Source organism: Leishmania braziliensis, chromosome 36, assembly GCF_000002845.2.
Source record: "Leishmania braziliensis MHOM/BR/75/M2904 complete genome, chromosome 36".
NCBI classification, from domain to species: Eukaryota; Euglenozoa; class Kinetoplastea; order Trypanosomatida; family Trypanosomatidae; genus Leishmania; species Leishmania braziliensis.
In genome coordinates, this window is record NC_009327.2 from 933,099 (window position 1) to 947,020 (window position 13,922).

At 56.4% G+C, this 13,922-nt stretch overlaps 5 protein-coding genes across 5 annotated transcripts; all 5 read left to right on the top strand.

Annotated features, from left to right (window-relative positions):
• Positions 1-1,904: 1,904 nt before the first annotated feature.
• Positions 1,905-2,891, top strand: LBRM_35_2500 (guanylate kinase-like protein; the record flags this gene model as incomplete). The annotated part of the gene is made up of 1 exon (XM_001568820.2): positions 1,905-2,891. The coding sequence occupies one exon, from the start codon at positions 1,905-1,907 to the stop codon at positions 2,889-2,891; it is 987 nt and encodes a 328-aa protein (XP_001568870.2).
• Positions 2,892-4,179: 1,288 nt separating this feature from the next.
• LBRM_35_2510 (hypothetical protein, unknown function) lies at positions 4,180-5,580 on the top strand (the record flags this gene model as incomplete). The annotated part of the gene is made up of 1 exon (XM_001568821.1): positions 4,180-5,580. One exon carries the CDS (start codon positions 4,180-4,182, stop codon positions 5,578-5,580), a length of 1,401 nt encoding a protein of 466 aa, XP_001568871.1.
• A 1,077-nt stretch (positions 5,581-6,657) lies between these two features.
• LBRM_35_2520 (putative Bardet-Biedl syndrome 4 protein homolog (BBS4-like protein 4)) lies at positions 6,658-8,136 on the top strand (the record flags this gene model as incomplete). Its single annotated transcript, XM_001568822.1, has 1 exon — positions 6,658-8,136. One exon carries the CDS (start codon positions 6,658-6,660, stop codon positions 8,134-8,136), a length of 1,479 nt encoding a protein of 492 aa, XP_001568872.1.
• Positions 8,137-10,144: 2,008 nt separating this feature from the next.
• Positions 10,145-11,596, top strand: LBRM_35_2530 (conserved hypothetical protein; the record flags this gene model as incomplete). Its single annotated transcript, XM_001568823.1, has 1 exon — positions 10,145-11,596. The coding sequence occupies one exon, from the start codon at positions 10,145-10,147 to the stop codon at positions 11,594-11,596; it is 1,452 nt and encodes a 483-aa protein (XP_001568873.1).
• Positions 11,597-12,629: 1,033 nt separating this feature from the next.
• Positions 12,630-13,607, top strand: LBRM_35_2540 (conserved hypothetical protein; the record flags this gene model as incomplete). The annotated part of the gene is made up of 1 exon (XM_001568824.1): positions 12,630-13,607. One exon carries the CDS (start codon positions 12,630-12,632, stop codon positions 13,605-13,607), a length of 978 nt encoding a protein of 325 aa, XP_001568874.1.
• Positions 13,608-13,922: the final 315 nt, after the last annotated feature.

Genomic DNA, 13,922 nt, shown 5'->3' on the forward strand with positions numbered 1-13,922 from the left:
CGTCTCTCTTTCAACGTGCGGCCAGTCTATCGTGAGCAAATCAACAAGTAGGCGAATATGCCACTCGCACCTCAGGGCTGCATAGCATACCAAGTACAGTAAACCTTGCCGCTGCAACTTTCTCTGGTCGCACCACTCACTCTCTCAGGCTTTCTTTTCCAGCGCGCTCCTCTCGCCATACTGCGTAGACATAATTTATTTCCTTTGTGCATTGCTCTCGCCGGTCTCTAGAGTCATCATTGAAGCAACCGTGGCACACACACGCACACACATTCAACGCTCACACGCAGCCAAGCACCGCTACGCAAATACGCGCCGACTCATTTTTAATGCAGAGAGGCTAAAGTTGATCAGCTGAAGTACACCGCGCCAAGAACGCACAAGGAAAGGAAAGAAAGGGAAAAGCAGCGCAGACAAACTAAAAAAAAAAAACACAAGGAAGCCCTGTTTAAACTTTAAGTCTTGTCTTCGTCTCTGTTCTCCTCTGCCCTCAGCGGCACGAGTTGTGGGTCGCCTTTTGCTCTGTGTATCTGTGCGATCATCCTCGGCGCATCTGCAAATACACAACGCCACTTCTTCTTCATACAAACACACACAGACCACCACTACCCAGTTAACGAAGAAGGCACGCACCCTTTTGGTTGATGGTTTCCGCCTCTCTCCCTCACTGCGAACTCTGTCAGGCTCTTTTTGTGCAGTCGCCACTGCTCCTCTCTCCCTCTTAGACAGAAACGCAGAAGCATCGCGAAGGGCGAGACCGCAGTACAGTGTTTTTTTCTTCTTCGTTCGCCGTACTGAGTTTTTGTTGCTGTCTTTGGTTCGAACGAAGTTCATGCGTGACTGCATCAAATCCCCAACGACGCTGGACATACAAGCGCGCGTAGACGTATTCTCTTCACTTATCTCATCATCTTGAGGCAAAGGTTCACAGAAGTGTGCGTGTTCCTCTCTTGAGTGTCCGTCAGTTCTACGTTTTTCTCTTCTACATCACTCCCTCTTCAGTTCTCATTCCTCACCCTTCTTATCTGCCACAGTTTTTGGATCCTCGTTCGCTTATCAGCATTGTGTGGCTCTTATCACTTTTTTCTACCTCTCTGCCTCTCTGTTCTCTCTCACACACACACACACATCTCCGAGTAATCATCATCAGCGAAGGGCGAAAGGAAAGGCCACCGCTCTCTCTCTCTCTCTCCCTCTCTGATCCCCCTTCTTTTTCTGCGTGGGAAGTCGTGTGTGTGTGTGTGGGTGTGTGTGTGTGGGTGTGTGGGTGTGGGTGTGTGAGGGAGTGTCTGTGTGCTCTCTCCCTTTAGTCGCGCCCTTGGGCCCTTGTGCTCCCCCTCTGACTGGTGTACAATCCTGCTACTCATCATCGCCACGCTTCCCTTCTTTTCACTTTCCCTGTCGCTTGATTCATCTCTCCTCTCTCTCTCTCTTATCATTACGCGGGTTATTCTTTTACTGCGTATACTTGAAAACGAGAGGGTAGCGAGTGAGTTTGCGTGTGTGCGTTGCCCAGACTGTTTTGTCATCCCCCTCTCATTCAACTGAGAGCTCGAGGATCGTCAAACAGCGGAGCCATCACACAGCAGTCGTGCACATTTCCTCTCTTGCCTTTATGTGGAGACATCAGCAAAACAAAGCAAGCGTTTCTTGTTCAACTGCATAACAGGCGACTGCATTTCTGAAGAAAGTTGCTTTCCTGGCCCTGCAGTTGTCTCTCGGAGCTACCTGGGGCTGTTGTCGTTCACCAGCATTTTAACAGCGAGCTTCAGGCTCCTCAGTCTGAATATCCGCACACCGTCGCGCCACCGCAACCACAGCCATAGGCAGACGTACAAGCATAGGGGGAGAAAGGATTGCGCCTGCACATCCATACACATACAGGGAGGAAAGTAGACACGCAAATGAGCGCAACTCCGAAGACATCGACGCCGACGATTTCATCGGTTGCCGTCGCGTCTTCTGCCCACAAAACTGCTCGGCAGGCGATGGAGCCGCTCAAGGACACTGTCACCCTCAGCCGTCTCGTGGACGTGCTCTTGTTTCTTGGGCCGAGCGGGTGTGGCAAGTCCACAATGATTCAGCGACTGCAGCGCGACTGGCCCATGCTATTTGAGTTCAGTGTGAGTCACACAACCCGTTGCCCGCGGCGTGGCGAGGTAGATGGGCAGCACTACCACTTTATCACCATGGAGGAGTTCCAGAAGCTAATCGACTCGGGTGCCATGATTGAATACTCTCGACTCTGCCTGCCGAAAACGTCGTCGACGACGCCTCCGCAGAGTCAGCCAGTCGGTAATCTCTACGGGACTAGCAAGAAAGCTCTGCATACGGTGCTCGAGCGCAACCGCGTCGTACTCATGGACACAGATCTGCTTGGCGCAATCAGCATTAGGCGCTACTGTGCTCGCGAGGTGGTGAACGTGAGGCCTGTAACCGTTTCGCGATCGAAGCGCAGTATGGCGCAGCAGGGCGGTGGTGCCGCTCCCGCCGCTCAGTCCCCACTAACCCTCTCCCCATCTTCTCTTGCACCTGTGCTCCTGGCACGTGAGCGCGCCGTGGCTCCCGCGGGCACGATTCTATCCACGGACGCGACATTGTCGTCCCCCTCGTATGCTGCACCTGGGGTCACACGCACGCTGCGTTGCATGATCATCTTCATTGCGCCACCTAGCATGAAGGTACTGGAGCAGCGGCTGCGGGAACGCAAGAGTGAAACCGAAGCCTCGATTCAGCTGCGGTTGAAGCTGAGCTGCCGGTTGATGAAGTGGGCCACGGAGAACCAGTCATTCTTTGACTACTACATCGTGAACGACAACCTTGAGCACTGCTACGCTCAAGTAAAGGAAATCGTGCAGGCAGAGGTGCTCATGCTGGGGAGCTCTCTCTGAAGAGGGGTTTCGGCCACTGGGAAGGAAATTGTTATGATGCGAATTGGATGGTGGTGATGGAGAAGAGCAGTGACGTCGCGCACATTAACGAAAAGAAAAAGAGAACACAGAAAGCGCACCGGTCGATGCACCTGGACAAAACCCATCTCGTGCCCTTCATTTGCTTCTTTTGTGTTTTTGTTTTCGCTTGCTGCCGCGCCGTACTAGAAAGAGCCTTGGTTGCTCGATTGGCGCTGCTGCTGCTGCTGTGACGTGGTCTACTGGCAAGTGCTAACCCTCATATGATGCTGATCTGTTCGTGATTCCGTTTTTCCAAATTCTTCCGCACGTGTCTCTCTCTCTCTCTGTGTGTGGCTCCCATGCGCGCGCGTTCTCTCGCTCAGTTCGCTCTTGACGTCTTCCCTCTGTTCGTTCTTCACGACTGCATCGGGCCATGCCCGCGTTTTCTTATTCTACATTCCCCTAAGCCAGCCCCCCTCCCCCTCCCCTCGCTCGTTCTTGTCGTTTGGCTTCTTTTCTTGTTTTATGTTTCCCTCGTTTCGTTTGCGTAGTGATTTGTTGGGCTGCGGCCCCCGACTGCATTCGCCATGGCTCTCCGCACCCCCATTCTCTCTGTGCTTTGTTGCCTTTACGATGTGGGTCTTGGAACGAAGCAAAACAGAGATGAAGCGTGCGGTGCTGCTGAGGTGAAGGTACTGCTGCAGCCCATTGAAAAGGTTCCTCGTTGCTGAGCACATGTGTGTTTGTGTGTGTGTGTGTGTGTGTGGGGGGGGGGGGGGGTCTGTGTGTGGTGCGGTGTGGCGTCTCCATACTTTTTTTTTCTCCTTTGTCGTTATCTATGGTTTCATTGTCTCACACGCTGGTAGTCCGCAAGCGCACTCGGGAAGGCTACGTGCGGTGCCATTTTCAATCACGAAACGGTAAACGGCGAAAACACAAGGATGAGTAGAAAGACGTCCCTGCGAATAGGCAGCCCACCTGAGCCACTGACGTACGACGGCACAACGCGAATCCCCAGCTCTGTGAAGCAGCAGTTTCTCGTCTGCCACGCAGCCGTCTCAGACACCCACACCTCACGAATAGAGCCAATTGCTCCGGCGTTGTCGCCCTGAACGACTCCTTCTTTTTCTCGCTTCTTTGGCCATCTACTCCTCCTCCCCTTGCACCCGCGCCTCTGTTGCCTGTCTATCAGGAAAAAGCTCATTCGTCCTCCTCCACGCGTATACGCCCAAGGTTGATCGCTTCTAGTGCTGTTTCTCTTTCTTTTCTCAGACTTTTTCTCTCCACAATGGCGGAGGCAAAGGTGGTGAAGGACTTGGCGGAGGTGTGTGCGAGTGGTGGGGAGACCTATAGCGTATGGACCACAGCAAAGGCTGTCGTCCAACGCCGCTATCTCTCCACCAAAGCTCAGGGCACATTCGAAGGCTGTGTTGAACTGCTTGTTTCCTTGGTATGTGTGCTTCGGACGTACCTCCGCATCGATCTGGCGCAAGAGCTGCTCCGCGATGTGCTCTTCCAGGCAGTCGAGCACTTCTCCGCAAAGATGACTACAGGGGCCACAGCGGCTGTTGTGAGTGACAGCAGCGCGCCTCAGTCTTCATTTGACCTAATCACCGCTAACTTTCTACAAAGGGTGTTTGACGCGCTGCTTTCCGCCACTACGCGCACCTACACGCTGAGGGGACCGCTGCCGCTCGTCGTAGAGTGGAACAGGGATGCAGCTGGCGAGGGTGTGGATGTCTCTGTGGCGCAGTCGAAGTACGCCGCGTCATGGGCGGAGGATGTAGTTCTTGAATTCGCCATTCGCGCGGCGGACTTTCTTTCACAGCGTCCCCAGAGCGCTGCTGCACTGTCTCGCTGGGCGCAGAATCTGTTTGTGTCATACGAGCAGCTTCTCGCTCTGCGCCTGGCTCGCTCGTCATCGCAGTCCTCCATGCTGCGCGCCGGCGCCGCTACCCCGGCTATAGCCCCCTCGCCGTCGGTGCCCATCTCAACGCTGGCGGCGCAGCTGCTGCACACGAGCACCCTCAGTCCCGCCAGCCGAACTGGGGAAGTATGCGCGCACATCACCGGGGCATCACCGACACCAGTGGTCGCTGCTGTGTACTGGCTCACCCACTTGGCACGTCAGCCAAACGAAGTCAACTGCCTCTTCGCTCAGTACGTGTACCTCGACATTTTTGGCCGAGGCCTACCGAGACGCCCTGTGACTGCCGCTGCTCAAAGTAGGAATGCCGCCCCCGCGACGCTGCTGCGTGAGCGCGTGAATGCAGCGCTGGGGGAGAAGTGCGCGCTGACTCGTCGGGAGGCAATCTTGATGGCACGCGCTGCGGTCGAGGCGTACCGGCAGGCTTTTTCGCTTGCGCTGCAGCAGACCTCTTTGGCCAGCTCACGCCAGTTGTCCAGCTCTTCGGAAAAGAACAGAAGCGAGGACGCAACGGTCGATCCCGAATACGCACACCTCTATGGCTGGACGTGGTTCCTCGACTCCCTGACGCTCACACTTGCATACAGCGGCGCGCGCCGGAACAGCGAGAGCGCGGGCGCGGGTGACGAGGTCGCCGGTGCACTGCAGCGAGAGAAGCAGCAGCGCGTGTGCGCGCTGCTGCTCGGCACGTATGCTGCCGTGACAGCGGAACTTCCGGAGCTAAACTGGAACAAGGTGGTGGCCGAATACATTGGCGCATAAAAGAAGCGGTTCGGGCAAAGGGGAAGGTGGCCTGCAAGAGGCCGAGCGCAGCGGCAGTGGACACCACAGCCCGGCGCCTTCAGCGTGGCTTTGTTGTTTGTTTTGCCACCTCGCTGCCGGCTTCTCTTTTTTTCCCTTTCTGTCGCGCACCATTGCGCCTGTAAGAGGTTGTTCTGCCACACGAGCATCTCATTTTCCCTTCTCCTTTCAGCTTTCCAACTGAGTCCGCTGCTGCTGCCCTGTGTGGTTGTTGTCAGAAGCCTGCCTCTTTATCTGCCTACATCGCCCGCGGCGGATCCTTCACGTGAACACCCAAGCACGTATTCTCTCTCTCTGAACACATGTGTGTGGGTTGCTGTGCCTGTGGGTTTGTTTACCTCTGTGCTTCATATTTGTAGCCTAGCGTGCGCTTCAACTGGGGTTCTTTTCTGTTCCTTAGTTCTTGCCAGACTGACTTTTCCGATTTCTCAAACTGACCAGACACAATCTGCCCCTCTGTTCGACCGCTGATGGGGAAAACGCAGTGGGCAGCAGGCCATGGGCCTCCCCTGTTTTGCTCGCTTACTCGTTGACTCTATGTCCCCGGTGGCAGCATCTACAAAAGGCCCTGTACATTGGCGACCCCTCCCCTCCCCCGACCGACTCACCTCGAACACGTCTTCTGCCGCCACCGCCCCCTCCCCCTCTCTCCCTTCGGGGCTAACGCAGACTTCGTTTCACACGCACATGCGAGTACTTCTGACCCTCTCTCCTCGCTTCCGCTTCTCACCCTCTCTACATGCACTTGAGGCGCGCGCTGCAGCAACAAGCAGCACGTACCGCAGAAGGGTACACCTCACTTCATCTCTCGATCCTCCGACATCTGCCTTGGGCGCTCCCACTTTCGCGCAGCGCACGTGTGTGTGTGTACGAAGTGTCTCCAGCAGCCCCGCGACTTGAAATCTGGGCATCTCATACCTGGCAAAGTGCACACAAAGCTTCCAGAGTGATCTGCCTGTGATCGCACCAGCACGGCTTCTTTCACCTCTTTCGTCTCTCCCTCAATCAGCTCGCTCGCTTGTATTCACGCTTCTCGCGATGCAAACGATTGGGCGTCGCGTGCCGGAAGGGGCGCCGCCGTCTGATGTGGGAAACAGCGGAAATGACCTCGGCACCTCACTGACTGCCACAGCCGCGAATGCGCAACAGAAACTTGCGCAAGAGCTGCAGGAGATCCGCGAGCGACGGAACTGGCTCATCCACCTACTTTACATTCGACAGGAATACAGCAATTGCCTTCACGTGATCGAGTCTCAACTCCGCGAGACGGGGGGCACATGTGAGTACGCCCTGTACGTGAAGGGGCTACTAAAACGGCTGGAGGGCTCTCTCTCTGAGTCGTTGGAGTTGCTGCAGACCGCAGTGATCATCAGTCCAGAGAACGCGGCTACTCGCACACAGCTCGGGCGTGCCCTGCATCTCCTTGGTCGCCATGAGGAGGCCATTCAAACATTCGAGCAGGCGGCAAGCATTCGCGTCATCAAGGGCCTCGGCGAGGACTGGGAGATCGCGTACTACATCGGTCTTTGCCACCTGCACCGACGGCAGTACCGTCACGCAATGAACGCCTTCCTGCAGTCCATCACAATTCAGCGCCACGACTGCGCTTACTTGCAGCTGGGGAAAGCGGCACTGCTGGCGCAAGACTACGCGATGGCGCTGCAGGTGTACGAGGATGCTGTGACGCTGTCGCCAACGAATCCCGACCTGCTTGCGATGCTCGGTCACCTCTACCTCCAACAAGGAAACACCGGTGCTGCCTTTGACTACCTGGGCCGCTGTCTCACCATCAACCCCACCCACATGGATGCCCTTGTCGCCGCCTCAAGCATTATCCAAGACAACGGCGACTATGACGTGGCGCTGACCAAGTACAGAATCGTGGTGGCGCAACAGCCAGACGCGTCGCAGGTGTGGAACAACATTGGCGCATGTTTTATCGGCAAGAAGATGACGTACGCTGCCGTTGCATGTCTGCGCAAATCCGTCTTTCTCTGGCCGTTCGATTGGTTAAGCCACTACAACCTTGGCATCGCCTTTCTGATGATTGGCCGCTGTTGCTCGGCGCTGCAGTGCCTGAATGCAGCTGTGCACTTGCACCCCCACCACGCACCAACTTTCATGCTGCTTGGTATCTGTCTGGGTGAAATGAAGGACCTGCCGAACGCGTGTCGCGCCTACGAACACGCCCTCGCGATGCAGGACGACTTCCTCGTGTATCTGAACTACGCGGTGACTCTGTACAAGGGCCGCGCCGTGCGAGAAGCGCATGCGAAGCTCCGCGTCTTCCGCAGTGTATGGGACCAGCTTACCCCCGAGCAGCGTCGCGAGCAGTCCTCGCTTATTCCTGGAGTCCTCCGACAGCTGGAGGACGTGCTGGAGCCGCCCCCGTCACCGCCGGGGTCTACCTCCGCCAGTGTCCTGGAGGAAAGCGCTACGGCTCCTCTCGCCACGGCACTGAATTCCGGAATCGCAGCTGCGGAAGCAGAAGGCATGGAGACGGAAGATGTGTCATGAGTAGTGGTGCCGCGACACGTGCACAGTGCATCTGTGTTGTGTGGGGAGAAGGAAGGGGGGAGTCATCTATGGATGATGTAGCAAGAGCGTACTCCTCATTCAGCAAAGTATGGAGTCGCGTCAAGGGTGCATCCATCCCTTTCCCTGCGGCTGCCTTCCAGAGTTCTGTTGGTTTGTTTGCCTCCGCTCTCTCTATTTTCCCTTCTCCCCTTACCTCTCTCTTTCTCTCTCCCTGTTGTGCTGGTTGACTGCAAAAGGCGAGCTCCGCCGTTGCCACCCAACTCGTCGCTCTTTCGCGCGCGCGCTCTCTCTTCGTTGCTGCTCGCCATTTACTGATCAGTCTTTGCTTGCTGTTTCTTGCCGCTGTCATGGCGAAGGAGGAGGAGGCGGAGGCGCTTTCAGCAGAGAAGAAAGAATGAAGCCAATAAGGAGAGAATACTTCACCACACTGTGGTTGTTCCTCTTTGACCACTGCGATAGCGGTGAAAGAAGGGTTTGGCCACCATTAGCACCAGCATCAGTGGGAGGGCATGAATGTGCATGTGCGTGCGCGCGCGCACATGCACATGCGTCAGCGGCGGCAAGGCGTGATGGGTGCCAGGAACGCGACGGGTAGACGACAGTTTTGTTGCCCTGTTTTTTCTTTTTCGCTCCCCAAACCTTTCTCTCTCTCTCTCTCTTGTTCTCCTTGGTTTGGTGACGTGTGTGTGTGTGTGAGCGAGGTGGATGGTTGCATATACCCCTACTGAACTCTCTGCTAAGCAGTGAACCCCTCACCTCTAACGGGGAGGGATGAACCTCTTCCAATCCTCGGATAGGCATTTTATGCGCTGGTAGCGGGTGCGACTGTCCTTGAGCGGGTGCATGCCCTTTGGCGCGGAGAACGCGCTTGGTGCAGCTTGACAGGCTGCGCGTCACACAGACATCCACGGACTCTCCCGACCCTTTACCGCAATCACTCACACCCCAACACGCACACCTACTCATGCATTGACGCGGACACTGGAGGGAGCAGGTGATGTGTACAGCGTACTATGCCCCTCCCCCTTTCAGCCCCTCGACATACCAAACAAGTAGGAGCCCGGCTGCTGTGAGGGCTGAACCCAAAAATGTGCTCTTTTCGTCTGCTTTCCAATGCTTGACGTACACGCAAGAGGAGGAAGTCCCCCCTCCCCCAAACAATCGGAACCACAACCAAGCGCCTGTCTAACGCAGCGCTTGTTTTTTTTTTTGCCTCGAGCCGGCGGCACCGTGTAGGCCAATTAGGTGGTGCCGATGAGTGACGTTATGGAGCGTTGCTCCTACCCCGACTTTCTCGTGCTCACGCCTTTGCCAATCCGCTGGCGTGTCCAGGCTGCTGCACCTCCCAGCGCAGTCAGGGCGCGGGAGGGGAGGGGGGAGGGAAGACAAACGCTGGACTCGATAGTCGCACACCTTGAAGCTCTACCGAGAGGTGCGGCAAGGGGAGAGGAAGAGTGACAGGACTGTTTGTTTCTCTCTTCCTCTCTGATAGTGCAAAAAAGAAAAACAGACGACGTGCTCAGAGGCTGTGCGGTGTTTGCTTGCCTTGTGCGCCCTGTGGGGGGAGAGGGCGGGCGACTCCACAGGCCACCACCACCTCTAAAATGAAGCGTCGAATCAATATGCGTTGCACTCCTGTGCTGCGGACAGACTCACTTTTGCAGTGACCTCTGTAAACCCATGTATCATCTGTGCTTTTTTTTTGGCTTGCCATTCTCGTTCCCCAACAGCGGTCAATGCTGACTTTCACGCCTACGTGTGTCGCGGCACTTTTGTCTGTGGGCAGCACTGGTGTCTCCCAATTTGCACTTGCACAGAGAGAGAGGCACACACACACACACACACACACACACACACACAGGCATCAAAAGAAGAGGCATCCGTGACTGGAGGCAGGCTTCACCTGCATGCCCATTCACTCACACGGCCAGGAACGTACAGCAAACCCATCTTACCTAACCGAATCAGCTCACCGAGCTCATGAATGATGAAAGAGGCCGCGTCCGCGACTGTGGCAGCGTCACCAGCGCCGGCCTACGAGTCCGTCTTCGTTTTTCTTAGCACACTGGCGGAGTGGCTCAAGCATGCGCGGGAGCGCCTGACGTGCCGAGATGAAGTCGGCCGCCACGCCACTGTCGTGGAGGTTCTCACCCACCATCACGAACGCGCGTATGGACGACTGGCAGAATTCGTATGGCGCCATGCAGCTGTTATCAGCGACGTGGGCACATCGCTTTTCCCCTCCGCTGCTGTCGAGCTGACGGCGTGTGTGCTGCTGCGCCTCCTCCTCCTCCTCCTTGCGTGGTGGATGCTGCTGCGGCTGGTGCGCACAACCACCGCACCTCGCTTGCGCGCTCGCCAGATCGCAGTGCATCCTCACATGCATCAGCCAAAGTGCATCGGCAATGCGCAAGCTGTGGAAGCGTTTATTCGGCCCGACGCCGCCCAGCGCGGCATCAACACCACACTGCTGTGGACTGTCAGTGCCTGCGGGCTAGTGGCATGCGTGCTTATCCTGGGTCTGCTTACAATGCATATATGGATGGATGTGGTGTTGTGGCGCTTGCTCGAGCGCTGGTTCAGTCCACTGTGGCAGGCGCAGGCTTGGGTGTCGTCGCGTGCGTTGTGGACCTCTAACGACTCGTGGCAGGGATCGCTGCGAGCAGCTGCCGCCCCCATAATAAAGCACTACACATCTTCTTTCTTTGGTGTTGCTTCTGAGTGCCATTTACACTTGCTCAGCAGCTTTGCGTGGCTGCGTCGAGTGACCCAGCAGGTGAAAATGGTCTACCTTTGGGGTGTGATAGGAGGAACCGTGTTGGGGGTGGCGCTTTGGCTGCTTAGCTACGCCTCTAGGCTACTGCGGAACTACAACGAGAGTCTGCCGTACTTCGAAGAGAACGACCCTCTACTGTGCTGGCTGGCTCAGCAAGAAGCCGAGGCCACCCAGCAGCGTAACAATGCGGCGCTTGTCGCTCTTCTGGAAAGCCAACGTAGGCAAGAGCGGGTAATGGAGAGGCTGACGAGCTCATTGACGCCCGCAGTTCAAGAGCAGCAGCAGTCTCTCTCAGTGGCGAAAAAGAGAGAAAGCCCACAGCGCCTGGAAGACAACGCCACCAACGCGGCGACGGCAAATGACACCAAAAGCGGACGCCCCCTGTTCGACGATGAGACAGCTGCAGCCAAAACAAGCGCTGTGACCATTGCCACAGACGGCAGCGATGACTGCAGTGCAGGAAAGTCACGTGAGGGATCCGGACCTTTGTCTTCTAACGTGTTGACCGCCGCCTTCGAAGAAGCAGTGGCGGCAGCTTCAGCGACGCGAACTAAAGGAACAACGGGCACTAGCTGTCAAACAGCACCGCAATCGGAGGAAGCTGAGGCAGCAACAGCAGCCACAATGTCGCAGACAGAAAGAGAAGAGAGCCCTGGAGTCTAGAAACGAAGAGAGTATTTGAGGGACATGCGAAGGGCAGGCATGTACGTGCCTAAGAAGGGGTGCTCTATCTGCCACCACTGCCTCCGGCTTCGCTCGATTTTCAGCTGTTTATCGGACACTTCTGCTCTACGTTTCTGCTCACTTCTTTTTTATATATTTTTTTTGTGGGGGCCCTTCCGCACACCCGAGCCTCGTCACCCCTCCTTTTCCGCTTCGTGTGGGGGTGTGTGGGGGGGGGGGGTGTCTGTTATGTCCTCTTTGCCCCTGAGCTCTGCGTCATGCGCCTTCACCCCAGTTGCGTTTGCTGACAGGGAAAAGAGCCGAGAGGCAGTCATGCGAGACTCTTTACAACAGCGCTGCAGCTACAAGGTCTGTATGTGGTCCCTCTGCTTGTGTCACCATGCTACAGTAAACGTGCTTCCCCTCTCTATTCAGGGATAACCCTCCATGCGACGTCCTGCTCGATTCTGATGTCTCGGTCGTCTCAGCATATACGCACACAAAGAGAGTAAAAGAAGCGAAAAGATAAAAAGGAGAGGCCCTACGCTACCGCGGGCGCACACCCGCAGTGCTGCTGCTACCAGAAAAATAGTGAAGGAAAAAAGTGCACACGAGATGCACCGAGCCCGTTGTGCTCTCACGCCACAAGCCGCTGCGAACGCTCTGAAGGGGTTTCGAGCACCTCGCCGCTTTGGTCTCGGATTCTCGAGCGGCGCGCTCTTTCCTCACACTTCACCTTCACGCCCTCCACATCGCCCCCATTGTGCGCTTCCTTTCTGCCGTTATCACTTACACCTGCCTGCCATAGTGAAAGGAGCACGGCACAGGGTAGTGTGTGCAACCCGTCAGAGTTTTTCCGGGGCACTCTCTGTTCCCATTCGCTGCCGCGGGGTGCACCGGGGACATACAGTCGCACACACATACGCACATAAAGCCGACACGCGCACACGTGTGACCGCAGGAAGTGCGCCCGTCACCCCCCCCCCTCCCTGCTTCCCCTCCTTACTGTTTTTTCGTTCAGACCTCGAGTAAAATGAACCGAATTCCTGTTGCCGTGCGCAACGCACCGTTGTACGCGACAGCCATGTCGCAGTTCGCCGTGTGCCGCCAGCCGTGGAGCGAGTACCTCAGCCTGCTGACCAAGGATGACGCCAAGCCGTTTCACACAACGCCGCAGGAGAAGCCGGCGTACCGTGGTCGCAAGCGCGGACGTGAGGGGTGGCTGTTTGGCCAGCAAGTGCAGCTACACTACCATCGCTTCCCCGATGAACAACTCTTCACAAACTTAACGAGGTGGCGCATGGGTGACACCGTCGGCGACGTTGCCATCCAGCAGTTCCGCAATGCCCAGCCGTTTGATATTGAGGACAAGGATCCGCAAGGCTTTCAGAGACCTGCGCCGGACGTTTACATGAAGCTCAACTACAAGAACCCAGCCACCATCTCTCGGTTCCTGACACGCACCGGCCACATGTACCCACAGGATATCATGCCCCTCAACCCCGAGGCCGTTGCGAAGATTCGCGTTGCCAAGGCGCAGGCGATCCGCATCGGTCTCTACCCTCGCTTTGGCAACCCCTTCTGGTTCCGCTCACAGAGCTTCCGCCCTAAGGCATACCAGGAGAACTACGACCCAACCACCTACTCCACAAAGCACACCATGGAGCACTTTGCGTACAACTGGGTGCAAACAGACCGGATTCGGCAGTACTTCAAGGGACTGGAGGAACTACACCAGAGCCGCCGCACCACGGTCAGCTCCGGCGGTGGCGGCGTGACCAGCGAGCACAAGCAGCAGACTCAGCTCTACACCCTAGACAACATGTCCATTGAGAGGCACCGCAATGCTCCGTCCTACAGGGCCGATGTGGAGAGGTCCATCAAGAACCCCACCGTGCCCGGATTGATGTCGACAAAGGGCATGAAGAAGAAGTTCCATAACCTGTACGCCTCCACCTCAACCAAGAGGATGGGCTTCACAAACCCCACGCTGGGTATTAAAAAGGTGTGACGCGGGTGGTGGTGGGCTGGTTAGTCGCTGCCGATGATTATGGTGTAGGTGTCTGCATGTGCGTGTGTACTGCGAGGCAGTCGTGATGAATTGGCTCTTCTTATTGGTTGGCTTTTGAGGGAGCGAAGGACGATGGCGGTCGTGTGGGTGTGATTGAAGTGTTGCTGAGTCCTTCACGCTACATTGTACCAGTCGCTCAAGAGACAAGAGAACCATTGCAGTCCTTGGCTGCGTACTCTTCATATTGGCACGCACACACTCGCACCCACACCAACGCCACCTCGCGTGCGAGTATTTGAATGTTTGCGCGTTTGG